At 36.6% G+C, this 27,762-nt stretch overlaps 4 protein-coding genes across 10 annotated transcripts in view; 3 read left to right on the top strand and 1 right to left on the bottom strand.

Moving 5' to 3' along the window:
• Nucleotides 1-27,762, top strand: part of timd4 (T cell immunoglobulin and mucin domain containing 4) — a 1,098,921-nt gene that overhangs the window by 264,457 nt on the left and 806,702 nt on the right. The gene's annotated exons all lie outside the window — the stretch shown is intronic.
• LOC147831953 (uncharacterized) lies at nucleotides 173-27,732 on the bottom strand. 3 transcript variants are annotated; one of them, XM_087301714.1, is made up of 7 exons: nucleotides 27,648-27,729; nucleotides 24,669-24,869; nucleotides 5,902-6,471; nucleotides 4,919-5,648; nucleotides 4,553-4,750; nucleotides 3,552-4,418; nucleotides 173-3,445 (listed from the first exon to the last, which is right to left on the bottom strand). In XM_087301714.1, the coding sequence occupies exons 4-6, from the start codon at nucleotides 5,028-5,030 to the stop codon at nucleotides 4,318-4,320; spliced, it is 411 nt and encodes a 136-aa protein (XP_087157840.1). In that variant the 5' UTR covers nucleotides 5,031-5,648; nucleotides 5,902-6,471; nucleotides 24,669-24,869; nucleotides 27,648-27,729; the 3' UTR covers nucleotides 173-3,445; nucleotides 3,552-4,317. The 3 variants fall into 3 exon arrangements, with proteins under 3 accessions (XP_087157840.1, XP_087157842.1, XP_087157841.1); XM_087301715.1 differs by having other exon boundaries at nucleotides 2,771-3,445; nucleotides 3,526-4,418; nucleotides 27,648-27,732; XM_087301716.1 differs by lacking the exons at nucleotides 5,902-6,471; nucleotides 24,669-24,869; nucleotides 27,648-27,729 and having other exon boundaries at nucleotides 4,919-5,749.
• hnrnph1l (heterogeneous nuclear ribonucleoprotein H1, like) lies at nucleotides 8,144-19,083 on the top strand. Of its 4 annotated transcripts, none has more exons than XR_015519430.1 (11): nucleotides 8,144-8,226; nucleotides 8,607-8,717; nucleotides 8,819-8,974; nucleotides 11,257-11,400; nucleotides 11,842-11,980; nucleotides 14,137-14,318; nucleotides 14,399-14,508; nucleotides 14,605-17,168; nucleotides 17,379-17,574; nucleotides 17,727-17,825; nucleotides 18,500-19,083. XR_015519430.1 is itself a non-coding variant. In NM_212589.2 (11 exon segments), coding segments are annotated over 10 exon segments (1,224 nt in total). In that variant the 5' UTR covers nucleotides 8,144-8,226; nucleotides 8,607-8,632; the 3' UTR covers nucleotides 18,589-19,083.
• Nucleotides 19,750-26,698, top strand: hbegfb (heparin-binding EGF-like growth factor b). Of its 2 annotated transcripts, none has more exons than XM_087299487.1 (6): nucleotides 19,750-19,926; nucleotides 20,394-20,588; nucleotides 22,446-22,632; nucleotides 24,728-24,883; nucleotides 24,981-25,064; nucleotides 25,847-26,698. In XM_087299487.1, the coding sequence occupies exons 1-5, from the start codon at nucleotides 19,866-19,868 to the stop codon at nucleotides 25,054-25,056; spliced, it is 675 nt and encodes a 224-aa protein (XP_087155613.1). In that variant the 5' UTR covers nucleotides 19,750-19,865; the 3' UTR covers nucleotides 25,057-25,064; nucleotides 25,847-26,698. The 2 variants fall into 2 exon arrangements, with proteins under 2 accessions (XP_087155613.1, NP_001093871.3); NM_001100401.3 differs by having other exon boundaries at nucleotides 24,957-25,064; nucleotides 25,847-26,695.

Raw genomic sequence — 27,762 nt, 5'->3', positions numbered from 1 at the left:
GCAGAAATCATCCTGCATACATTAAGTGCTTTCAGGTGTTTAATCCTCTGACTTTAATTTTTCATGTGCACTTTTCAGACATTGATTTTGAATTGTTACATGCAATTTAGAGACTGTCTCCTAACTATTTATTATTATTATTATTTTTATAAAGGTTATTTTTGCTATTTTTGTCGTTTAAGATGGTGCTGCTCTTTTGAGTTTTTTTTTATTTTGAGACCTTTTTTGCAGGATATTTTCAATCATTTAAAAATAGTTATCCGAGCAAGCAGAACTTTCCGTAAACAGGTTTAGTTGTTCAGTGTTCGTGTGTGCTTTAAATGTTTCTCTCTGTTGTGTCCTTATACGCCAGGGGTTTAAGAGATGCTAAACTCAAGGCCTTATTCTTGTTTTCTAGAAAATTTTCAAGAGTCTCGTTCTGAAGCTACTGATGTTCATTTTTGTTAATCGCAGTGGGGTAGTGAGATATGGTTTTCGCATGGTACAAAGCACTCTGCTGGAGTATCCAGTTTTAAAAATAATTTTGCAGGAAATGTGTTGCACACTTGCTTGTGATGGAAGCGGGCATTTTATTTTGTCAATTTTGAAGTGCTATAATGTGAACCTTATTCTTGTTAATTACTATGGGTATAATTCTAGAGCTGAGAATGATCAATCACTATTTGTTTTAGAAGATGAGCTCACAGTTTGACAGTCAAAATTCACAAATGCATATTTAGTGATTGGTGGTGATGTTAATATTGTCCTAAATGAATCTCTTGATAGGTGTCCACCTGGTCGCTCGTCAAATTCATATAACTTACAACTCTAAAAGCATTTATGAATAGGTTAGAGCTTGTAGATATATGGAGGATTAAAAATGTGAATGATAGAGCTTATACATGGAGCAATAAAAATTTGTCTAGACTTTCAAAAATAGACTTTTGGTTAGTCTCCAAAAATCTTGATAAACAGAATATTTATATTGATATTTCAACAACACCACTAACAGATCATAAGGCTGTTTTCATTAAAGTTTTGTTTTCTTCTGAATCGAAATTTAGCAAGGGCTGCTCTTATTGGAATATAAACAGTTCTTTACTTGAACATAATGAGGTTAAAATAGAGCTGGAAAGACTTAAAGGTTTTTATTGGAATAAAGCTAAACAGTTCATGTGAACATGAAAGTTCATTTAGTATAAATTGAACCGTTAAAATATGAAATTGGGAAATACTTCAGAAAATGTATTGCTAGTTTGGCTAAAAATAAAACATTTTGAGAAAACCAATATTGTTAGTGAAATTTAATCTATCACCAGGATCCTGCCTGAAAATCGTTCTGATAGTCAGAAAAACTATTTAATTGATTTACAATTCAAGTTGGATAATTTATACAAGTTAAAAGCAGAAGGAGCTTTCATAAGGTCAAGGCAAAGATTGCTTGAATTAGGAACAAGATAGAGTTTCCTTAAACATTAACCCTGTTTTCGAAGGATAAAAGTAAACTCAATTTTTGGTTATTAAGGCATTTGTCCATAAGAGACAGAGTTCTTCCTTCAAAAACAGAAGAAATTTCTAGATTAACCTATTTTGTTTCAACCATATATCAAGATCAGAGGTGTCCTCACTTGGTCCTGGAGGGTCAGTGTCCTGGAGAGTTTAACTCCAAACCTAACCAAATGCACCTGAACAAGCTAATCAAGCTCTTTATACTAGAAACTTCCAGGCAGGTGTGTTGAAGCATGTTGGAGCTAAAGTCAGCAATACACCGGCCATCCAGGACCGACTTTGGACACCTCTGATCTAGATAATAAAACAGTGAAGTCCATTGATATGATTTTATTTAATTTCTTTTGGAAGAATCGTGTGCACTACATCCGTAAATCTGTTGTTTTAAATTTGCTTAAAATTAAGGTCTTGACCTTTTGGATTTCTCTTCTCTAAATAATACTCTTAATATTAATTGGTTAAAGTTTTGTTTAAATAAACCTTCTCTCTGGAATTTTATTCCCAATTTTATTTTTGACCAACTTGGAGGTCTTTTCTTTCTTTTATTAAGCGATTTTAAGATTGAGAAATTACCAGTGAAGCTTTCTGCTCTTCATTCTCAAGCCTTGTTGGCGTGGAAACCGATCTACAAGCACAATTTTTCACCACAGCGTTATTTTATTTGAAACAATAGATGTATTTTGTGTAAATGCAAGAGTATTTTTTTGGAGATGTGGTTTGAAAAGGGTATTGTTTTAGTTTGTCAATTGTTTAACACTCAAGGGTATCTTATGACAAATTTCTTGTACATTTTAACTTTCCTGTAACTCCCAAAGAATTTTCTCTTGTTTTCTCTGCAATTAATTCTAATATTGTTTCCTTATTTAGGGGTATAACTTGGATTCATATTCCCATAATCAGTCTAGCGTGGTAAAATTGGTTTCTCACAGTATAAAAATAACAAATCTGTTCACTCTCGTTTTTTAAACCAGGTTATTTCCAAACCTCTATTACCTTTTAGAAAACTCTTGTAAGAATTCCTAAATGGCAAAGTATTTTCGTCATTACCTCACAATATTTTAGTTACAAATAAGATAAAAGAATTATCTTTTAAACCAATTCATAAATTCTACTCGGTCAAACATTTCCCCAGTAAATTAAAAAAGATATTTATGTAAATTGCTCTTTTTTACATCTACATTTTACATCTCTTGGCACTGTGGGTATGTTAAAAAGCTTTGCTATAATGCTTCTGTTTTTATTTAAAAAAGGGTACTCTTTAATTTTAATATATAGTTTTTTTGTTATTAACCTATTTATTTTGTTGATTAATTTTCATATTCATGTGTACATTTTTCCAACACAAAACCCTGTTTTAATTGCTTTTGTACTTTTCAGCACAGTACTAATTGAAAGGCCATTAAAACTGTCCATCTGTCCGCTAGATTCAAAACTTTTGATTAATGTAAAGGTCCTGCTTGTTTGTAATTGTAACAATTTTAGTTAATTATTTAAGCTTATTTTTGTGTGTGCAATGGGGCACACTTTGGTGTGGGCTGGCATGATGTGGCACACTGTAGTAGGGGTCAGCATGATGGGGCGCACTGTGGTGGAGGTCGGTGTGGTGGGTCACACCATGATAGGGGCTGGCACAATCTGGCAGACTGGTGGGGGCTGGCGCTATGGGGCATACCGTGGTGGGGCTGGTGGGAAGGAGCACACCGTGGTAGCGGCCGGCAGGAAGGAGCACACTGTGGTGGTGGCAGAAGCAGACTTTTGACCAGGTCGAAAAAGAGGAAACTGTGCTTCTTCATTCTGTAGAAAGATATACTTGTGTTTTGGGCCTGATGTTGATGGTGCCTTATCCAATTTTTCCCTAGGCAAAGGATGCTGCGTATCTGCCACAACAATTGGGTCAAGTGGAGTCAGTCCCGAAGTGAGTACACTCATTTCCTGATCCTTTTGCCTCCATTGAAAGCTGATAATAAATGATATGTATTATACATATTAATTTAGAATTATTTAGGTACTTTAAAGAAAATAATGTGCTTTGCTTACCACTGAATGAGCGTCTTCTGATTTACCTCAAAAAGCTGGATCACCACTTCATCCATCAGCCTGCGACCGCCAAGCACCAGATCTCGGATGTGGTTGTAATCTGTCAGGATTTTAGACCACCTGGGGGTGCGAACACCAACCTTCTTGATTGTGGACTTGTGTACGGCACACAGCTTTGTACAAATGGCCTCAACCAAGCAGCTGGTGCTGGGCCAATGTGCTGGACCTCCAGGGTGGCCAATCAGACAGCGCTTAACGCTTTCCACACTTGGAATGACCCCGGAGCGGTTCGGTGCCTTAAAGCACCCATGCGTCAGCTGAGGCTGGTAGTTGAAACGTTGTTTTCAACATCCAGGAGAGCTGTCCACAGCTGGATGGCCTCTGTCACCTGCACGTCAGTGAGGTACGGAGCCTCATGGAAACCTACCAAGTAAGTAGCAAGATGCTGGACCTTGTCCCACCCAGCAATGCCATCAAGTCCAATGACTCCTCCCTAGTAAATGCAGATTAAATTTAGTGTATGTGGAATAAAACAGGACTAAATCAAATCAAGTTCTTAATGAGCCTCGACAGAGAGACTGTCTCCAGGGTCAAATGGCTGTGACGGCACTGAAGGGGCTGGGCTAGGATGCTGTCCTTCACCCTCAGCCAGTGATGCTGGTGACTGGGGCAGAGGCAAAGATGAGAGGCTGTTTCTGAGATCACGACAGGGGTCATCCTCATACAGCACTGGAACTGTGATGTCCTCCATGCTGTGCTTCTCTAACACTTCATCTTGTAGATCCTGGTCGTCTACTTGTCCACCAGCCTGTCTTCCTCCTCTGCGTTCTGGAGCACCGGAGTCAGGGTTTTGCCGGTCTGGCTGTAAAGGTACTCCATTCCCAGCAATTCACCTTAAAGAATAAAACAAATAAAACTTATATTAAATAAAACAAATAATATAATAAACATTTAGATAAACATTTTGTGTAGTACATTAAAAGCTCAATAAATAACTTTCAAAATAACAAATTAATGAATTTCTTGCCTGTATATGCTCCAGGAGGGTCATCCCAGGGCTTCCCTAAGACTGCTCGGCTAAGCCTGTCCACAGCCTCTCTCATGGCACTGCCATATGACCGTATGGAGGATGCTCCTTTTATGGTGCTTTCCATCCGGTCATCATTCCAGCGCATCAAGCCCTCAAGGAGATAGGCCTGAAAATGCACATCACTGGCACTGGTCCCTGAAAGTTAAAACAATTAAAAATGTAAAAAGGATTAAGTAACATGTTATTAGGTTATGTACTAACAAATGTTATTTAAATGTTTAATAATGTGACATTAAAGCAATGGAAGTAATCACAGTGCTTATGTTTTACAAAAAAAAAAAAACGTCCAAATGTATGTAATACCTGGAATAAAATGGTTTAGGTGGAGGTGAAAGAACTCCAAGGATGTAGAGCCACGGGCACACCTGTAGCAACACAGCTCCACACCGCCTTTCTTCATGGTCCCTGTCTTCATGTACAGTGGAAAGTTCTCAGGGTCTTGAATGCACTGTACATGCTTCTGCTGTTTCTTCCATATCAGCTGGATCTGTTCTTGGTACAGCAGAGGAACACCCAGAGTATCCTTCCCATGCTCGCTTTCAAAATGGTCCAACAGCTTTCCATTCAAACAGGTTGTCCTCCTACGGCAGTACAGTGCAAGCTCCCTCCGGTTTTTGCAAGCACTGAACGCCGTTTGTGAGATGTCTTCTTTGCCGCCAGCTCACCTTCCTTTGCGTGGCGAAGAGCGGCCACATCTTCTGGATCCCACTGAAAGATGCACGTGGAAAGACGTACCATGAAGATCCCGTAGAGCGGATTAGCTTCTGTCTTGACACCTGCAGTAATCCGGCGCATAAAAATGCCAGATGTCAAGGCGCACTTCAAGCTCATCCCACTCCTGAAACATGATCTTCACCGAAGACTGCAGCCATCTCTGTCCACATACATTACTTTCAGGGCTGCCTACCCTGCCCCCCGGTAATGCTTCATCAACCCGGCTGCCATTGGGTCCAGTCCATGTCCCTCTGTAGCTGACAGCACAGAGACTTGGTCGTGTTCATTCCCACATTAGTGCACCATGTTTCTTTGTGATCTATTAGGAAAAATAAAACTGTGTTAAATATGTATGCACACATATCTGGTAAATATCTGGATATAAACCTTTTTTGTGGAGTCCATCTTTAAACCACAGCCAAAGAACAACAGCATCTTATAAGTCTGTAAAATAAACTATTAAAAGTGCTGATGATTGTGATAGTAAGTGTTGTAGTGTCGTCTTTCATGTTGTATCTCAGCTTTAATGCGCTTTTTAAATGGATAAATAAAAAAACAAAGCAGCTGCTTGCCATCGTGACAGCAATAAGATCCAATGGACGGCCGATCGCTTTCACTCTAAAATGGTGGAATCGCGGGGCTGTTGCTGGGCACTGATGTTGCTATGGAACGTTCTATTGAGTGTCGCCTCTTGGTCATTCTAAGCTCTTTGCTTGGCTTCTGCTTGCATTTCCTGTTTCCTCTAGTACCTCTCTACTTTTTCTGCTGTCTCCCTGATGGAGGAAGTGTACTGAAGAAACAGGTGTTTGTTTTCTGACAAGGATATTGTCTGCAGCTTCTCATCTGAAATGCTGAGCTCCAGGTACACCGCTTACCCCAGTGCATGCTCTAGAAGCCATGTAAATCTCTGGCCCTGGTACTTGCCAAACTGAATTTTGCAGTGAGACAGTACTAAAAACTGGTCACTGGGGGCTCCACCATTGCTGCTGACAAAAGCAATGGTCTCTGCCAGCACCTCTTCCTTGGGTTTGGCCCTTCCAGACTTCCTGCTTTCAAGGTGCTCTGCCTCTGCACATGGCCCCAAGACGTGTCGGCTTGATTTCGCTGATTGGTGGCGGAAAATCAGGTATGCGTACATTTTTCTGAAAAAAATCATGAGAGAGAACATTTGCCTTGAGCAATCTGAAAGATGTATTTACATTAAAGAGGTGGTCCAGAATGTAATTTTAAAACTTGGCTGTGTTTATAAGATGCAAAGCAATGTGTGTTCATGTTTCACTTGAAGGAAATCGCGTTATTTTTTCATATATGTCACTTTGATTATACACAGCTATTCAGCTAACATGAAAACGACTGTCAAATTTCCTAGTTCCTCTGAAAGGCCCGCCCTTAAGTGACTCTGATTGGTCATAGTCATAATGTGCTGCTATTCGCGGATCGGCTCCACGTCACGCCTGTAAAAGTACGTGCTTTTCTGCTGTTTAAACAATCAGTCAACCTCCTGCCTGCTCTCTATATTAAAATCTGACAAGTGTCTGTAAGGAGTGAAAACGGGGTGCCATTGTTTGTCTATGTGTGTGCATCTATGTGTGTGTGTGTGTGTGTGTGTGTGTGTGTGTGTGTGAATGTGTGAACTTTCTTTAACAAGCGCATGTGCGCGGGAGTTTTTTTTTCTTTTTTCTCTGATGCTCAGATGAAGTTATTTTCTGTAATATATTGTGACAGAAAAATAAAGCACAAGATGTGGGATGCTATCTGTGTGAGCCTTATTATTTTTCTGCTGCTACCACGAGTCAGGTGAGCTATTCTGTATTTTTTTAACTCTATGCATTACACGACGTCTTTCATATATATCCGGAATATGCAGGTGTAAATAATATGAATCACTCACATATCTTTTGTGACTTCTTTATCTAAGATGTGAAACGCATGGCAAAGCCGCCTGAAGACAATCAATGCAGTCGCGCACACACATAGAGACACGAACGTGCTGGTGGAGTGTGTGTGTGTGTGTGTGTTTACAGCAATTTGACTGATAAACATGAATTTGTAGCTCAATCATTTGTCTGCAAAGCTGCATTTCCCATTGTTTACATCATTGCTACAGCATACCGTTAACGCTAGACACTGTACATGTCATGATCAATTTTAACAAAAACACTTACAGGTTGTAGCTCACAGCTTCTGCTTTGAGGAGATTTTAACCGAATCCAGCACTGAACTGGGAGAGATTCTGGAGCTGTTTTGTCAAATCATGCTTGCTATGCATTTATAATTCTCTGGAATATAATTAATATTGATTTAGCATTTTCTTTCCCCCCCAACATTCGTGTAATTTATTTACTATTAAATAAATATTAATATTATTTAATATTAAATAATGGTAAATTGTTTTATTCCTCCATAGCTAATAATAGGCTGTCTTTCAGTCATCAGAAGCCATTCAAAAAATCAAATGCATAAACATTATTTTATTTATTTATTATTTTATTTATGCAGGAATTTATGGATTTATTTACTCATTTATTTATATAGTTGCGTATTTATTTATTTATTGTTTTGCAGGTTTCGTCCTCCATAGGGTAACATTCAAACCTTTGAAATGACAGCAAATTCAGTCAATTGTAGAAAATTGCAGATCGAATGCAAAATTATTTAAACTGAAAATAGCAATTTATGACTGTTTTATATCATTCTGCCGCAGACAAGTAAAGTACATCCATTTTAATGAGCAAAATAAACCCCCAATTTTAATCTTCAGAAGAGACGCGTTAAATCCTGACACGGAAGTGGGCGTGGACTCTCAGCGGAAGTGATCATGAGTCTGCGCTGAATGAGAAGCAGAGAAACGTTCAAACGTGATCACGCCGAGAAGCGAAAATACTAATTATACCAAGGTAAAGTTTTCATCGTTTATTTTTTAATGAATCGTATTCACAATGTACGTTTTTTTCAACTGATCTATATGTTTAATTTCCGGCTACGTTAAAGGAGTGTTTGTTGTGAAGCCGCCGGCCTGCGGAGGCCTCCGTGCGCTCTTTGTTTCCGTACTAGCCGTTGATCTGCCTGCATAAGAGGGCCACAGTTGATGTTTTGTTTCATCATAAACATTATTAGTGGGTTATTTTAATGATGCTAAACATTTAAAACTTATATTGAGTGAGATAAAGCATTTAGCTACATAAAGGCAATAAACAGTCCACGTGACTCACTCATGGACGAGATTGTTTCCTGGATCAGCGCTGTGGTTAAAAAATCTCTTTCTTTTTTTCTTAAGCTTGAAAACAGATTGATTGTGTTATCATGGCCGACGATGAAGGATTTGTTGTTCGTGTTCGGGGTCTGCCTTGGTCTTGCTCTGCAGAAGAAGTATCCAGGTTTTTTTCAGGTGATAATGTGGAGTCTACGAATATCATACTTCTGCTTGGGGTAATTAATCGTGGCTAAAAATGAACGAAACCACTTTTTTCTTTCACTTTTGTTTTTTAGGCTGTAAAATTTCCAGCAATGGATCAGCCATCCACTTCACATACACACGAGAAGGCAGACCGAGTGGAGAAGCTTTTGTGGAGCTGGAGTCAGAGGACGACCTGAAGATCGCGGTCAAGAAAGACAGGGAGTCAATGGGCCATAGATATGTAGAAGGTATGGCTTACAGAGGAGTTTTATAAACATTACAGTACACAGGCTTTTAGATAGTGTTGGTTGAATATGAAAATAATGAAATAAATATTGTTCTGTTTCATCTAATAAATAAAAAATGAAAGGTAAAATAGTTAAAATTAAAAGAATACATGACACTGAAACTGGATTAATGTTGCTCGCCCACATTTGGGTCTGTGTTACTGTAAATTAGCTAAAGATATTTGGGTAACACTTTAGTTTAACCAGTTAAGCTCTGGGGCTATTTGGGGTAATTCCGCCTGAATTTGGCCTTCCGATTTAAAAAGCTTCCCATACCCACATGCAGAGGTGTAAATACGAAAGTTTGGTATCATTTGAAAGGAAACCCTTTGAAATTTCATAAAATACAGTTGAAATGGAAAACAATTGTTGAAAAACGATTGTTTTCCATTTCTACCCTTTATTCAAAAAAGCTCATCCCTGAGCTGTTATAATAATAATAAAATAAAAAAACGAAGTATTTCCTGTGTTCAGTCCAAATATCTAAATATTTTTAAACCAAGATACATACTAGACACATAAAATAGCATAAAAAATTGTCTTGTTTTCTGAATAAAAAACAAAACATCTCAATTATGTGATTGTTTGTTTAAAACAAGCTAAATTATTTGCCAATGGGGTAAGAAAAATAATCCTAATGAGATCTAATCTCACAGAAGTTTTAAGCATCACTTAATTTTCTCATGCCATTTTTCTTGTCTAGTCTTGATTTAAGATGTTTTAGATATTTGGACTCGAAACGAGACGAAATGACTAAGAAAGAAAAGCGTTTTTGCAGTGCAGCTATACATGACTACAGATGAAAAAAAGAATGATACAAAAAAAGGTGAGTGAATAAAAACGTGTCCTTAGTGTTGCAATGCATAGTAACTATACCACCGCTGCTTTACTACTGTTATTGACCCTTTCGCTGAGTTTAAAAGATTTTATCTGGCCCTGGGAGTGAGTTTTGTTATTGTTTTAGAACATTACCCCTTAATGTTTCCATGGCGATGCGTTGTGCTTGTCACGTGACACACTGCTGCCTCAATAGCAGATGTGTGACAGATGTATTCTGTTAATGGATTTATTTTCCATTTTAATGCAACATCACATAAACGTGAAAGTGATCGAGATCTATAAAGTGAAATGGGAGTCGCCATTTCTTCTTCTTTTTTATTTACTTGCGGCTGCGCGTTTGTCTCATTCATAAAAGCAGAACACGCAGGACTCAGCATATAAATTCACCAGTTATCTGATATGGAAAATACACATCTGCAAATTATATTTGAATGCATTGTAAGACTTCCATAGATTTCCTTGTGTTTTACAAGATCGAAATGTCTTGTTTTACTAATATTTGTGTGTATTTACATGTCTAAACATAAAATAAGCATTCGGCAGGAAAACCCCGCATAATTGTAATGACACGTCTTTTCCTGGCTCAGATCCAGCTAACACGACAAAGCTCAGTTTGATTTTTTTCAGTTGCTGCTCTAAGGGTTAATGAGCTAACGCTAACTTGTCATGCTTGTCGAGCTGGATAACGAGTAAAAACATCAGCACCAGGAACTTTACAGTCCTCACTTCAAAACGGAACAAAAGTAGGATTCTGTAGTGATTTACCCTGCTGCTGAACTCCTTTCCTCCTCATCCATATCTATGAGGCGCCGAACTCTGTATCAGTGCGCAAGAGAGACCGTGTTCACTCCGCTCTGTGCTGAACTTAAGTTTTTTGTTGTTGTTGTTTTTTTTTTTATCAATCGTCTTCGTTTCGCGCGGCAACGAATCAATTATGAAATTCGTTGCCAGCTCTTTTAGTAATCTATTTAATCGATTCGTTGTTGCAGCCCTAGTCAAAAAGGTAACGCCTAGTGTTTGAAGGATACTGCTTTAAGATATGACTTTGCAGTTGTTAGCAGCAAGCAGTAAGTATAGATGATTGCATAGATATTTTGGTATGTAAACCACTGTTACACAATTTTAGCAGATGGAAATCATAGCAGATGCTAGACATTTTTTGATAAGAATAAAAACGGTTAAAGAGGACATTCTAATTTCTAATGAGGAGAAATTATTCAAATGACACTTCAATATTAAAAAATCCCACTTGTATTTTAAAGTGTAAAATGTCACAACATACAGAGAATCAGGCAGTCTTTTAATCGTTAGAAATTTAATATAAGAAATAATGCTTATTCCAAACTTTTGAGCAACAATGCAAATTAACACCTCTTTTTAATAATTCTCTCTGTTGTTCTTAGTTTTCAAATCAAACAATGTGGAAATGGACTGGGTTTTGAAGCACACTGGTCCGAACTGTCCAGAGACTGAGGGAGATGGACTGGTCAGACTGCGCGGCCTTCCTTTTGGATGTAGCAAGGAAGAGATTGTGCAGTTTTTTTCAGGTATAATTCCAAATTCCTTCCTGTAACCCTTCACATAGTCATCTGGAGAAGTAATAAAGGCCAAGCGTAGTCCTCATTGAGGTGAATTTGGCCATTCCCATGGTTGCTAGTTTACAATTTGGCACATTGGTTCATTATTCCAGCATTGTTCCTACAAATTACTTTGCTACATTCGGAATGTTCCTTTCTTAGCTACCTACCAACTCTTGGGATGGCCACTTTATCATCAAGTGTTAGCAAAGTTAGTGGAATGCTTGCCCACTTTGTAGGTCATATTCCCAAGTGGTGCAACTCTCCCAGTAGGATTCATTAAAATATGCTGCTTTTTTATTTGTTTTAACTACTTATTTTCATTCAAGAAAAGAACAAAGCACACTTTGTAAATGGGCATGTGATTTATTTAATATGTCCCCGTTGGGGTTATCTGTCCTTGGGTTGAAGGGTTGGAAATCGTGCCAAATGGGATAACATTGCCGGTGGACTTCCAGGGGAGGAGTACGGGGGAGGCCTTCGTGCAGTTTGCTTCACAGGATATAGCTGAAAAGGCTCTAAAGAAACACAAGGAAAGAATAGGGCACAGGTGGGGATGGATTGGTTGGATGGTTAAGCTGTTTTTCATGTGGTAAACATTCAAAGTGGTATGCAACATGAACCTGGACACGCACACGTCTTTACCAGAGGGCTCCCAGGGCCTTGATGGATTCCTACTGTTTGTTTTTCTTCTTCTTATGTGTTTATTTGTGAGATGTTGAAAAGAAATGTATGGATTCAAAAAGGCTGAATGCATATTTAGTGCGCAGCAATGGTGCAACGTGGGATTTTTCTAATTCATTAGCAAACATAAACGAGTGCTTTGCAGCAGCCACTTTGAATATCATTTTAGACTGGATTGTGTAATGGGTCTTCACTTACTGTTGTGCTAAATAAGCATTAGAGATCAATGCATGGATGGCACAGAAATACTTAATGTTATCTTTTAAAGGTTTCCTTTTCTACGGAGACCCTAAAGGGATGTCATGGTGGGGGAAAATGGGTGGGAGGGGAAAAAATTGGTGAGGGGAAAAAAAACTGAGTGATAGGAAAATGTATATTTAAGTTTTTGCGTTCTCGCAAATATTATATATTTTATATTTTATAATATATTTTGCGAGGGAACACAAAGATTGACAAACACTTCCAGTTTACTTTATACTTGTCAAACCTTCCGTTTTCTTCAGGAATCTCCTGTATTTTACTAATCTTTTCCGCTATCATCCTATCATTAAGTATTTTCCCATATTTTTCATCCTGAAAGCATGCTAAAAATGTATATAAAAATGCACTCACTTTCTTTCCATTAAAGCTGTGCATTGATTATCGCCCTTAATATGCAACCTCTGAATCAGTGAATGCATGTATAAGCGCTGACTGACGGACGTGCATCGTATTATAAACTGATCCCAGATCAGCTTCTGTACACGCCATTTAAAGAGAAGCTAAGTGCAGGACACTGGGATTTGCATGTTTAAGCAGACAAATACAGTTGAATAATCTGTCATGCGTGTTTTATTTTAAACAACTAATTGTCTCCTTAATGAGCACAAACGAAAGTAATGGAATGCTTTTATTATAGATTTGTGCATTCTTGCAGTGACTCTGTACGAAGTCTCTTTAAGAATCTGTTATCAAACAAAACCAGAGATTGATTTGCTGTTCTTCACTTGTTTGATAACAGAGGTGTCACTTTAAGTGGCATGTACAAAACTGATCTGGGATTAGTTTATCATACAGAGTGTGTCTGTCAGTCAGCGCTTATACATGCATTCACTGATTACGGGGTTGTATATGAAGGGCGATGACCAGCGCGCAGCTCAAATATAAAGAAAGTGAATGCAGACATTTATATTAATTTCAGCGTGCTGTCAAGATAAATATATCAGAAATATGGGAAAATACTTAATGATAATGGGATAAAATGGTAAAATACAGGAGAATCCCAGCAAAAACTGGAGGGTTTGTCAAGCAAAAGTTTTGCGAGAATATATCTTCCTATCTTATAGTTTTTTTTTTTCTCACCAATTTAATTTAATTTTTTCCCACTATCACATCCCTTCTGGGTCTCCGTACAATTCTTATATTCTTTGGTACTGAAAATATATTAAAAATAATATTTAACAGAAAATAAGTCAAACTGGGTGAAATTGTATAGTTGGATTCAGAAAAATGGGTTACCTCTTAGTTTTTAAATAAAACAAACTTATTTCAGTTGGGGCTGGTCAGTACATGAAATATTGTGATACATTTTTGTCTGATAATTCACTTCTAGATCAAATTGGCAGCCTATCAAACAGCAGAAATAAAAGCGACAATAGCCAGTTGCTTGTAGGTCTGCATTTTTTGCAAGTTTTGGTTTTAGAAAATGCTGATTTTACTATAAACTTAATGTTTTAATGCTAAAAGTAAAGCTTAAAGCTATATAAAGTGTTAAGTGCATTATATCATTTGTTTTGAAACGTAACTCAGCATTTTTCAGACAATATATGACATTTACTATTTCTGTATTTTAAGTCAAGCTGCATAATTTAGTGGATTATATGGTATCAGCAATACTTTATTGAACTCTGAAATGCATGGATATTATACATGTAGTGCAGGTAAAGGTTTACTTATGTTCTTTGCTGTCCATTTTACATCTGAACAGGAGTGTGTGTGTCAGGTTCTTGCATTGCACCTTAATGCTCATCCGTACAATTGTAGGTATATTGAGATCTTTAAGAGCAGCAGAGCTGAAGTACGGACCCATTATGAGCCTCCGCGTAAAGGCATGGGCATGCAGAGACCTGGGCCTTATGACCGGCCCAGCGGAGGAGGACGGGGCTACAATGGCATGAGTCGTGGGGGATCCTTCGACCGGATGCGCCGTGGAGGATATGGTGGAGGTTTGAACTGATTTCTTTTTGATAATCCTCCATTGAGTCTGTGCTTTGCTTGAAATAACAGCTGTGTTTGGTGTAAATAGGAGTGTCAGATGGGCGTTACGGTGATGGTGGTAATTTCCAGAGTACCACAGGCCATTGTGTTCATATGAGGGGACTCCCTTACCGGGCCACAGAACCCGATATCTACAATGTAAGTGGGGGCTGTATGATGGGCTGTACTTTTCTGTGTTTGTTTGAGAATGATGGTAAAATAGAAATTATTTATGTAAAAAAATTTTCTATACAGTTTTTCTCACCTCTAAACCCGGTCCGTGTGCACATTGAGATCGGTCCAGATGGACGGGTGACCGGTGAGGCTGACGTTGAGTTTGCAACACATGAAGATGCAGTGGCTGCAATGTCAAAGGACAAGGCCAACATGCGTAAGTTAGGGGCATCCTGACTAGATTGCCTAAATCATGGGTGCCAAGTTCAAGTTGTTTTAGTTGTGTTTGATTAGAGGAGCTAAATTCTGCAGGAAGGTAGATCTCCAGGAACAGGGTTGAGCACCCCTGGCCTAAATCTTTAGGCAAGACACTACAGAATATACACTGCGTCTTCATGCACTGGTCATTGTTATTTATAGATTTTTACAGTTTTTTCATAATGTGTTGTTTCAAGTTTGTTAATTTTATTACAAGTAATGGTAACACTTTATTTTGATGGTCCATTTGAGTATTAGTGGACTCTGCTTAATATTTGTTGATACTGCTCCCTTAACACGTGCCTATAATGGCCCATTTCTATTGGTATGGTTCGGTATGCTTTTATGGCCATTTCCACTGTCAAAGGGTAACTAATAGTGATCTGTATCTTTATCACCCATTGCTAAGGATACCTAGCATGAAAAAACGGTACCAAAAGGCGGAGCAAGATGTGCAGCTGAACGCTATTGGTTCACATAGATGCGTCACTCACAGAAGAAGGAGAATGAAAACAAAGGAACCGCTATTTTTAAAAACGCAGCTGAGACACTGTAATAATACATACATATAATAACCAGCCATGGTCGACTCAAGCTTTAACAAACCTTGTCGTTGTCTTGAACAGCCACAAAGGCAAGGAGAAAAATAAGTTGCCATGGCCTGTTGTTGTTTTACAAGCCGGACTAAAAGTGCGAGCTGTTTCACTTTCTCTAGAGAGCTCACGATCACTTGCCCTGTTTATATGTTTGAAATGACAAACGTGTTGAGCTTATATTAACATGCGTGTGATTATTGAAGCGTTTCTGATATCTGATCCTTTCAGAAACAGACCAATGAGAGAGTTTAGCAAGAAAAAACAAAGGAGATGCTGAAAAAAAACAGCAGCAACTGCTGCTTCTGCAACCTAAAACATGAACAAACTGCCATATTTAACTATTATCATCACTTATGAACTCGGAATGACCAAATTACTCTTTAACAGAGGTTACATGTGCTGTTGAAGATTAAAGACACAGATGAGAGGTTTGCACTGACTGTGGGCTATATTTAGTGTTGTTTTTGAACCCAAATAAGGACTAAATGTCTGCTGTGTGTAGTTTTTCTGTAATTTATAACATATGAACACATCAGCCCCTTACTGTCAACAATGTTGCATTTATCTATTTTATATAACTGCAGACGTTACAGTAGGCTTTCGTACTGTCATTGATTTTATAATCAAATCCTGTTCATAGAAAAGTTAGTAATGAACATTTTTTACACAAGTATTTGTGTATTAAGCCTCTATTTTGTGAGAAGTGCTTGTCATATGGTATGTGAACGACCGTACAGCGTTACTGTGACATTTTTCTCGAGTAAAAATTAAGTCATCTGAAACTGTCTTTACACCCACCAAAAGGGTACCCTTTTAGCATTGGAAACGCAAGGTTGATAAAGGTGACCCGTACCCTACTGTACTGTACCTCAGTAGAAACGGGCCGTTAGAAACTTTGCAAGTACATGTCAACTTACCCTAACCCCAACCGAAGTCTACTTATAATAAGAATTAGTTGGCATGTAGATGCAATGTAACTTATATTCAACAAACGGACCATCAAAATAAAGTGTGACCAAAGTAATAACTAATTTTATTTCGAATAGAAAGGGTCAAAAGATATTGGGCAGAAAACATTTTAGAACAACAGGAATATATTATTTTACATTTAGTACTTTTCAACAATCACGTTTTTTTCTTTTTTAAACCGACATCTAAATTACTGTTATATTTAAAACAGGAGTTGAGTACTGAACAGCTCTTTTTAACAGTTTAATTGTTATATAATCGTAAAGGCAACTGTAATTTTAGGCCTTATTTGTCACTTTCAGCCATAAATCAATAATGATCCCTACAGCACGTTCTTTATCTTTTTGCATCTGAACAATTCAGATATTTTCCGTCTACCCTTGTTTACAAGAATATGCACCCTTTTGTTCAAGTCGTGCACAAGTTTCTCTAGACTTTGTAATTTAGTTTTGATCGGGGACCTCCATCTCAGATCCTGGTTTCTGCTTCTGCAATCCTTTGTTATGCTTGTCTAGCTTACCGCGGTGCAATTTCAGTAGCTGTGAAATCGGCTCCATTTTATCATCTATGAGTTTACAGATATTAGCTGCACTCTCCGCAACCACCTCTGACAGTGGGTTTGTGGATATTTTCTGATTGCTTCAGAAAGTAGTCATCTATGCTCAATGTAGAATGCTAAGTCTGAGCGTGTAAAAATTTAAATTCTACCGAAAGTTTTGAAATAAAATGACAAAGTGACACTACCGCTTAACTACACACGGCCTTCTTTCAAGCCGCCATCCTGGAACCTCCCTCTTTTTGCATCTGAAGATATAATGTGTAGTAATGATGTTTTTTTTCTTTCATGCACTGAACTCTACTTTAGTAGCATGTGTTTACAGTTAGAATGCATTAATTAATCAGATTTTTTATTTTTAACTTGCTCAAAGATCTAGTTCTTTTGTTAGCAATAAAACAAGAATTTTGTTATTTTTAGCCCCACTCCTGCTAGTAATGATTTTGGTGTTTAAATAACAAGTGGTTAGTGTTTAGTGTCTCCCGCACCCCCCCCCACTTCCCGCAATGGTTGAAGAATCTAAAATACATGATACAATGTACAAACAGAGCTTTTTCTAAATAATTTGTTCCCCCTCTTCCCTTTCAGAACACCGATATGTTGAGTTGTTCCTAAACTCAACAGCAGGGGGCAGTAATGGGGGCTATGGAGGGCAGATGATGGGAGGAATGGGTAAGTTAAGCATTTAACTACTCAAGCTACTGAGGGCAATTTGATGCCAAACATAAAATAGGCAACAGTCATCTGTTAATAGTTGTTCAGACGATACTGGAGCAGCTGACCTCAGGCCAAAACATCACTTAAAAGCCCTTTGTTGTTTCTAGGAAATCAGTCATCTTATGGGCACGGAGGACAACAGATGGGTGGAGGATACACTGGAGGATACAGCAGCCAGTCCAGCATGGGAGGCTACAATGACTACAGTGCGTTTTAACTTTTGTACTATTTTGAATAGCAGTGTAACGCTACAGCGGAAATGACGCATACCTCTGTTACTGTTTACCATGTTGTATTTATATATATATATATATATATATATATATATATATATATATATATATATATATATATATACACACACACACACACACGCACACGTCCACTTTGTTGCAGAAATGATTGTCATGTTTTTAAATCTTGTCATGACAGGCATTATACATCAAATAATAAGGAAATTAGTCACCGATTAAGTAAAATAATGACTGTAAATGCTAAAATAGTGCACATTTTAGATAGATATAATTTTTTTTAATGAACTAACAAGCTGTGGATGACGAATGACTGAAATAAACATACAAAATAGCACTTGTTGTTTCAAGTGTGATCACTTTATTAGAAAATTGATGTAAAAGTAACACATTAGACAGCTTCTTATGGATATTGGACGGAAGATCAATGGAAATGTTAAAAGATTGACCCTGGGATTTGAGAACCTTTGTTGAATTGGTAAAAGAGGTGTTAAACTAGTTTATTCAAATTAAATCCTTAAAGTCTAGTGGTTACAACAACATTGTTTAATACACATGAGTACAAAACTGAAAGAGAATACAATGTTTTATTGCAAACGTTTAATTTGATGTATGTATTCTGTTTACAGATAGCCAGGGTGGGATGAGCAACAGCTATTACGGTGGCAGCCGTGGCTCTGTGGGCATGAATGGCATGGGAGGTGGCTGGGGCATGTAGATGCACCCGAAGGAGTATTCTTAAGTTTAGGGTCGTCTTGATTCTGCTGAGGCCGTCTGGGTTTTGTTCTCTGTCGCAACGATGAATATGGGGAGGATCCGATTCACACTTTGCCCACCTGTACTCTGAACCTCAGCGTTGGAATCAGTGTTATTTCCTGCATTTCCTAAGTTTAAGGGTCAGAAGGCCCCATTATTAATGCTTGTAAATATCCTCCAGACGTATCGATCACTTCAGAGACTGTAGCACATCGGCCTTGCATGGCATGAGGAGCTGCAACTCCACTTTTTATAATGCGCAAAGAACTTTGTCGAAACCTTATTTTTTAAAAAGTGAACTGGAAAATGTTTCTTTCTTTTTCTTGTCCAAGCTACTTCACGAATGCATATTTTAATTTTCATTATTGTAGACGCCACAGTTTCCCTCTTTTGGTCTGTCTTTGATTTCTCATATGTGTGGGTAATAAACATTCACAAAGGTATTGTCTCTAATTCATCCAAGGCTTTCTTTTTTCTCATTTCTGTCAAACAGGTCAAAACAATGATAAACCAGATACAAAGGCTAACCAGATTAATGCATTTTAGCAATATACAACGATTTAATAAAGGCAGCTTTTGACTGTAGAAAGCATCAGCATGCACATTAGGATTGTGTCAGACTATCTTTTGTGCACAAGGTGGTGCCAGTGGTCCCGCTGAGGGTGATCAACATTTTACTTGCACATTTTATATTAAATTAACTGCTAATAATAAATAATGCATCTTAAAAAAAAAGTGTATGTAAATGCATCTATTTAGACCGTTTAAATGTATGTGAACTTTTAACAAACACTTTTCTTAAGCTTACAAAGGGTAGACAAACTATAAATGTAATATTTCAAAAGATTTATTCTGACCAAAATGCACACGACTCCTGTCTCAAGCCAATGTTATAATTAAACTAGCGTAAAATTAGTTTATTATTAACCAGCTAATAAACACCAGACAGTGACACTACTATCCCCCTCAAAAGTATTGACTTGTAAAGTTATGAATCAGTGTGGATTATTTGCTTTATGTTTGCCGATAAAGGTGTGGCACCAAGCAATTCATAAAGCGGAAGTGTGTGTGTGTGACGGTGTCGTAGTCGGTGTATATAACCGGCGCGCGTTCGTGTGTCCTCCTCGCCGCACGAGACTTTTGACACAGTCTCCAGCACGCGCATCAGCGCGTCCAGATCAGATCGCGCGGACGGCGCTGGAGGCAGGGAGGTTCAGTCAGACCGACTACTGCTTTATAATGTCTTGGACTATCCCAAAGAAAAGGAAGATGGATACATTTCGAATTATGTTTTGTCTCGGTAAGTGTTTAAAACCAGGCTTTCATACCAGATTTTACCAAACATGCACATGGACCTGCTCGATGTGCGGGACTTGGTTAACTTGGTGTTGAGTGAGATACGAGAACTTTTCAGCGCCAAAATGTATCTATATTTTTGTACTTCAACCGTGACACTTTTTTCCTACAAAGTTATTATATCAACTTTTAACAGATTAATCAATTTAATCACCTTTTAATTAATGTATCTACAATCACCATGGGCTTTACAAACTGCTACTGTACAGTGACAAATGTGCTGTTTTTTCAACCCAACCTTTGTTCAGATATAGACAAACACCTTATATTATATTTTTGTTGATTGTTGGGTTTGTCCGTAAATAGCTCCAACTTGGTTTGAAACCACCCTGCACTTTAATTTTGAGTGTAAATCTAAATACAGACTAAATGTCTATTATAGATGTGTGAAAAAAGTGTCTTGTTCTCCAGTGTTACTCAAGGTGTGCAGTGGCGCCTCTCTGGACAGGTTTGAGAGTGGAAAACCCAGGACAACAGAGGTCAACCTGCTTCACACCTCAGAGAAAACAAACATAACAGGGCTCCAGGCGGACAACGGGACCAGTGTGGGTGATGATGACTATGAAGAAGATTATGAAGGGGATTATGAGCTAAACCTGCCAAGAGGTAAATTTGCTTCTTTTCATTAGCAAGTCCGTTTAAGATTGGGCATAAAAACATTTTTAATGCTCAAATAAAATAAAAAACATATTTCATGCTACACATTTAACAAAAAAATAAATAAATAAAAATGGTGAAAGCAATGTAGATATTGGAAACGTTGGAAGCATTTCATTAAATGTTAGCTGAATGACATTAGTTTTAGGTATACTTTTTTTTAACTTGATTTCCACCACTTCTGCTAAATTGGTTTTACAATTCCTTGCTATTTTAGTATTGCAAATGTACTAGAGCTGCACGGTTCTGAATAATCAGAATTTTATTGAGTATATTATTCTGGATTGAATGATTCAGTCACTCAATAATAACTGTGTCCAAAATCGCACTTCCCTACTATACTATGTGAGTGGATCAATATGTCCAAAGTCATTTTAGACACCTATCCCATAAAGCCAAAGGAGTGGATTCATAAATGGAAGTGAATGGATACAAAGGATGCTGGTAGATCATATGATAATCAACATGGTGGGTGTAATAAATTACATTTTCTTCAATCTACCCATGTTCATACAGTGTTTCTCAACCACGTTCCTGGAGAACCACCAGCTCTGCACATTTTCCTTGTGTCCTAAACCAAACACACCTGATTCATATCAGAAAGACCTGCAAAGGGTGTGACAAAGGAGACATCCAAAACATGTTATGTTTGTGGTCCTCCATGAACGTGGTTGAGAAACACTGCTATAGAATAAACAATTTATTGTCAAGTCAGTTAAAATTCAGTCAGGTAGTCTGCAATTTCAAACACACCTTAAGTGCGTCCTTAATCGCATACTTCCCTACTATATAGTATGTGAAAAACAGTAGATGAGACGCACTCAGATAACCTACTATTTCAGGCAAGATTCTGTAGTGCGCATCCAATGGACATTTTACTCTCATGACGCCATGTGAAAGAATTCATGAATGGCAGTGAAGCGCCGCAACTGACATGGGTAGGTCATGTTAAAATGACAACATGGTAAATGAAGTACGTCCGAATTCCATTCATACTTCTCACATTCATACTATAACGGTTGTGACGTACGTTCAAATCAAATTATAGTACCTACATGAGTAGTATATGCTATTTTAGATGTATAGTATTTAAAAAAATAGTGGGTGGGAAGTAACCAGATGACCTACTTCTTTTAGTGAGATTCTAAAGTGAGCATTAAATTGACGCTTTACTATCCCATTTTTATTTTATTTATTTATGTTTATTTATGAATGGGAGTGACATGGGTAGGTAATGTGATAATGACAAAATGGTGGAAGAAGTATCTGTGACCTCCAATGGTTGTAAAGTGTATTCAAATTCAAATGTAGTAACTTTTCCGTTGGTAATCCTGCAATTTAGGACGCAGCTTCTGGTTTGTCGACAGATACTTTATATGTTACTTGTCGCCACCTACTGGCAAACAGGTGTAATTGTTACTTTCTAAACATTATTAACTCTATTTTGAAGTTTTTATCCAAACAATAAACTATAATCTCAGTACTTTTTTGATCATTTGAATGTTTGTAGCACAAAAATAAATCACGTAAACATAATAAACAAATAAAATATACAAAACTACTGCTTTGATTGTATTTGTTAAAGGCTTAATAAACATATGCTAATCACTGTCTTTGTTTTCAGTGTTTTTGTTTAAAAATAATGAATCGAGGTCGCAGTCTTTTAATTTAATTGACTTTAAACAAGTTGTGCAGCTCTGAAATGTACATTCATGCATTTCACAGGAAAACCAGTGAATAGTTTAGTGTGTTGGACAATTGTACTATATTAGATCATCATGCACTGACATCACTCTTGCTCAACAGTGGCATTTTCCACCAAACCCAAACATCCGTCGGCGATGCCCACTACTGAGAAGACAAAAAAAAGAAAAAGGAAGGGCAAAGGAAAAGGCAGGGGGAATAAGAAGAACCTCTGCAAGGAGGAATACAAAGATTTCTGCATTCATGGAGTGTGTCATTATCAGCGGGATTTACGCACTCATTCTTGTGTGTAAGTTTCATGCAGTTCTATTGTCTTAGTAATCCAAAAATGACAATTCAGTCATTGTTTACTTCCCTCGAGTTGTTCCAAACCTGTCTGAGTTTCTTTCTTCCATTAAACACAAAAGGAGATATTTTTAAGAATGTTGGAAACTAGTAACCATTAACTTCCATAGTTTTTTTATATACTATAATTGTCAATAGTTTCCAACATTCTTCAAAATGTCTTCCTTTTATGTTTAAGAGAATAATAAAAAACAATGTTTTGGAACCAAGCATGAGTAAGGGTGAGGTAAAGGATGGTAAAACTTTCATTTTATTAATTTAGTAGATACTGTACTTTTGTCCATAATAATTTGCTGATATCTTTCACCTGTTTAAAACCAGTTTGAGTTTCTGTCTTCTGTTGAACAAAAAAGGAGGATATTCTGAAGAATGTTGGAAACTGGAAACCATTAACTTTCACTGTATTTTTTTCCCTATCATAAATGTCAATGGTTTCCAAATGGTTTAAAAGGTCTTCCTTTTTTGTTCAAGCTAAGTTTTTACCAGTTAATAGTGTTGGAATCACTTAAGGGTGACTAAATACTTTTTTTAAGTATAAAAATGATGCCCATAAAATGAGCCCAAAAACTAGTGTAAATATATTAAAACTAGTGTAAATATATTAAAACTAGTGTAAATATATTAAATGGATAGACAAAAATGATAATAGGTAACAGATTTATTGCTTTAATTCACTTGTTAAAAAATAATTCACCCAAAATTGCAAATTCATTTATTTGCTGATATCCTTCAATTGTTTAAAGACCAGTTTGAGTCTCTGTCATCTGTTGAACACAAAGGAGACATTTTAAGGAATGTTGGAAACTGGTAACCATTTACTTCTATTTATATTTTTCCCCCTACTATAAATGTCAATGGTTTACAACACTCTTTAAAATGTTTTTTATTTGTGTTTAAGCAAATAAACACACACACACACATAAAGATTTGGAACCATCCTAGGGTGACTAAATGATGATCAATTTTTAAGTATAAAAAATTATGGCCATGAAATGATCCCTAAAAATGTGTAAATATAGAATGTAAATATATTAAATGTAAAGATAAAAATGATAACAGGTAACAGATTTATTAATCTGCTTGTTAAAGGGATAATTCATTAAAAAATAAAATCCATTTGCTGATATCCTTCTTGTTTAAAACCAGATTGAGTTTCTGTCTTCTGTTGAACACGAAAGGAGATATTTTAAATAATACTGAAAACTGGTAACCATTGGCTTTTTTTCCCTTATGATAAATGTCAATGGTTTACAACATTCTTTGAAATGTCTTGCATTTGTGTTCAAGCTAATTAAAAAAAAAACACATAAAGGTTTGGAACCAATTGAGGGCTAGTAAATAAGGATTACATGTTTTAAGTATGTTCATTTAGTAGACAATTTTGTCTAAAATGGTGTATAATTGTAAGTAAATATATTAAATGTATAGATAAAAAAGGATAAAAGATGACAGATTTCTTGCTTTAATCTGCTTCTTAAAGGGATAATTCACCCAAAAATAAAAAATCATTCAATTACTGATATCTTTCACTTCTTTAAAACCAGTCTGAGTTTCTTTTTTCGCACAAAAGAAGATATTATTTGACTTCCATAGAATTTTTTTTCTGCTATAGAAATCATTGGGTACCAGCATTCTTCAAAATATCTTCCTTTGTGTTAATGGTTTAAAAACACATTATGGAAGAGTAAATGATGAGTTATTTTTAAGTTTGCGGTGGACTATCCCACTAAGTATAGTGTCATGCATCACAGTCTCTAGGTCCAAACACTCTATCAGATACCAAAAGCAAACAAATGGCATTGTTACACTCTCAGTGTGATAAAATACTTTTGAAAGTCATAATTGCAATATTTATTTCTAAATTATAGTTTGTGATGCAGCAATTCAAAAGAATGACGAACACCATGATTTTGTAACAGTATTTCCTTCATCACTATTTTAATAATCGGATAGGAAAAGAATGTAATCTGGGAATATTACCTCTGTCTCTTGATATGATATGGTTGTGATTTTGACCCTCTGAATGGCTTCTCATTCAGATGTCATGGAGGATACTCTGGAGAGAGATGTCACGTATTCACCCTGCCGGTGGGGAAGGAGGAGCAGCGTTACAGCCGAACCACAGCGCTGGCGGTCATAGCAGTGGTTCTGTCCCTCATGTGTCTCGCAGTCATCGCTATTCTGCTGGCATTAAGGTAAGTTACCGTCAATCAGCATTGTTCAGCATTCTTAATCATTATACCGTTATTGATTTACAGAATTCCTTAGATATTCTGCATGCTTTTCTGACAGGTACCACAAAAAAGATGACGCTGATGTAGAGAGCGAAGAAAAGGTCAAACTCGAGGCAACGTCAGTAAAACAGTGATAACGAAGGTAAATAGTTCTCTTTGAACTCCCAGATTTGTATGTTAATAATTTGTTTACATACGGACACACAAATTTACTTTAAAATTTATTTATATATATATATATATATATATATATATATATATATAACAGGGGGGCTAATAATTCTGACTTCAACTGTATTTGCTTGTTTAGATAGATAGATAGATAGATAGATAGAATTATGTATGTAACTATGTAATAATTGTGTAGTAATTTAGCTATTAACATACATTTTTTACTGTATTTCAAATGTTTTTATATTAAAAAGTCCACATAATTTATTATTTTTTACAGTAATGTTTTACATCTTATTAACTATATTTCCTATTTATTAACTATAATATTAACTCTAGTTATTTCTAGTTATTTTTTACAAATAAAGGAGTTAAAATTCTAAAACTTCTAAATGCCGTCTAAAATTTACTTCTAAACGGACTCTTGTGTGTGGGTTCAGTAATTTCACATGTATGTTGATGATTTCCATTGCATGTAAAGTGGAAAAACAGAAAATGAATATAGGAAGTGGAGAAAAATGCTTGTTTTTGAAAGACATTTGAGGTGTGATTTAGAGGTTTTTGCATCTGAACTCTCAAATATAAGTATGTATGCGTGTCTATGTGTTGTGTGTGTTTATATAGAGAGATTTAATTAGTTTTAAACATGTCTAAGTAGTTTTTGTTTACTTTTATAGTATAATATCTTGCTTTTATTAAAATAAATGAAAATTCCAAACATTTATATATACATTTTTAATAAATGTTTTTCAGGATAAAGAAAGCCAAAAGGTCATGTGACCCATGGATAGACAGCACTATACATCTCATCAAGGGCATGATTTCTGCATTATTCCTAGTGGTAATCATTATTTCTCCACAATCTTTGCACCTCTTCGTATTTGTTGTGCGCCCCTGATGTCCTGCAGTATTGGTGTCTGTCTAAACTGGCATGAAGGATGCTTTAAACACTGCCCCGTGTGCAGTACATGTACAGTACTGTCATGGAGATCATGCAGACAGGACTGAAAATGATGAATGTATCGCGACTTCAATCAAAGTTGCTTTTTTGTTCGTTGCTTATTTATTTATGTTGAAAAGCTGAGTTTCTGGTTTCTCCCATCAGTCTGAATCTGTAGTACTGTCAAAAACGCCACAAAGCACTTGTAATTATTTATTTATAATGTATTTGTTATTTATTTTGATACGTAACAATTGTGTGTACTGAATGCACTGCGAGTTTTGTAAATGTGTTTTTATTGTATAGATATTTATTATCGATGAATACAATCAATTAATGTTCTAATAGGACTGAAGTTGCATCGCAAACTTTACAATCGCATTCGGAGGACAGTACGGTTTGAATAATATTTTAGCTAAACTGTGAATTAAACATTTGCGAATGCAATCAAATAAATGTACTCTGCAGGAATGTCAGACGCAGGGCTTAAGCCTTTTTTATATGTATTACTGAGAAAGTGTAGCTTAAATTAAGTGAAATAAAATGGAATACGTTTATTAGTGTGTTTGTTTTATGCGTTTAGTATAAATTACATGATTTCATGTACTAATTTCAAGCAATGGTAACAAATTTCTGCTGTTTAATAAACTATTGTGACTTTCTAAGTGTCTCTTATTTTTGTTGAAAACCTGGGAAAGATTCATAAGTGGCACCGTATTTGTCACAACTAATTAATTCATTCATTTTACTTCGGCTTAGTCTCTTTATTTATCAGGGGTTTGCCCCAGTGGAATGAATCACTAACCAGCACATGTTTTACACAACAAATGCCCTAATAACTGCAACCCAGTACTGGACAAGATACATAAACACTCATTAAATTCACACACATACAGTACCAATTTAGTTTATTCAATTCACTGCATGTCTTTGAACTGTGGGGGAAACCGGCGCACCCTGAGGAAACCCACGCCAACATGGAGAGAACATGCAAACTCCAAAGAATTGCCCACTGACCCAGCTGGGACTCGAACCAGAGATCTTCTTGCTGTGAGAAGACAGTGCTATCCACTAAGCCACCGTGTCGTCCCACAACCAATAATAAAACTATTTTTATTATTTAGATTTACTATTTTTTATTTATAAAATTTTAGTGTGTCGGATATAAATCTGCAGATATACAGATGTATGTTGTAAAGTTTAAACACTCACTGTGTGAAGTTATAAAAATATTGTGTTGTCATTACTACATCTGATATACTTGTCTTTAGCTTGGAGATTTAAGTCTCAAGTTGGTTTACCATCATTTGTCTCCTGAGGAAACCAAACAGAGTGTTAACAGGAGTTAAAATGCAGAACATACACGACTTTACAATACAAAACAACACGTTAATAGTAATAAAAAAATCTTGAGCAATGTTGCCACTGGGGTGACACATTTTACATGTAGCACACAATAATAGACACTAAAAATAAGTCCGCTTAAAGTCCGCTTAAATTAAGAGTCAGCTTCTAAACATTTTGACGCTAACATTGGTATAACGCTGAAACCTTTATCATATACTGTCATTTCTGTTGCACTGTTTTGAGATTGAAAGTAGTCCACAAACTTACCGTGTCTGCAAAACTACCGAGCTGCCTTTTTAGTGAACATTTATTGTGGATTGCCTGCCTGTCTGACATTGAAAATGTTGTCTATGTAGGCCGCTCACTAGGTTTTGCAACAAGC

This window comes from Danio rerio, chromosome 21 (assembly GCF_052040795.2).
Source record: "Danio rerio strain M-AB ecotype USA chromosome 21, GRCz13ab, whole genome shotgun sequence".
Classification (NCBI taxonomy): Eukaryota; Metazoa; Chordata; class Actinopteri; order Cypriniformes; family Danionidae; genus Danio; species Danio rerio.
The sequence above is the reverse complement of the archived record's forward strand: the minus strand, read 5'-3'. Positions and strand labels throughout refer to the sequence as shown.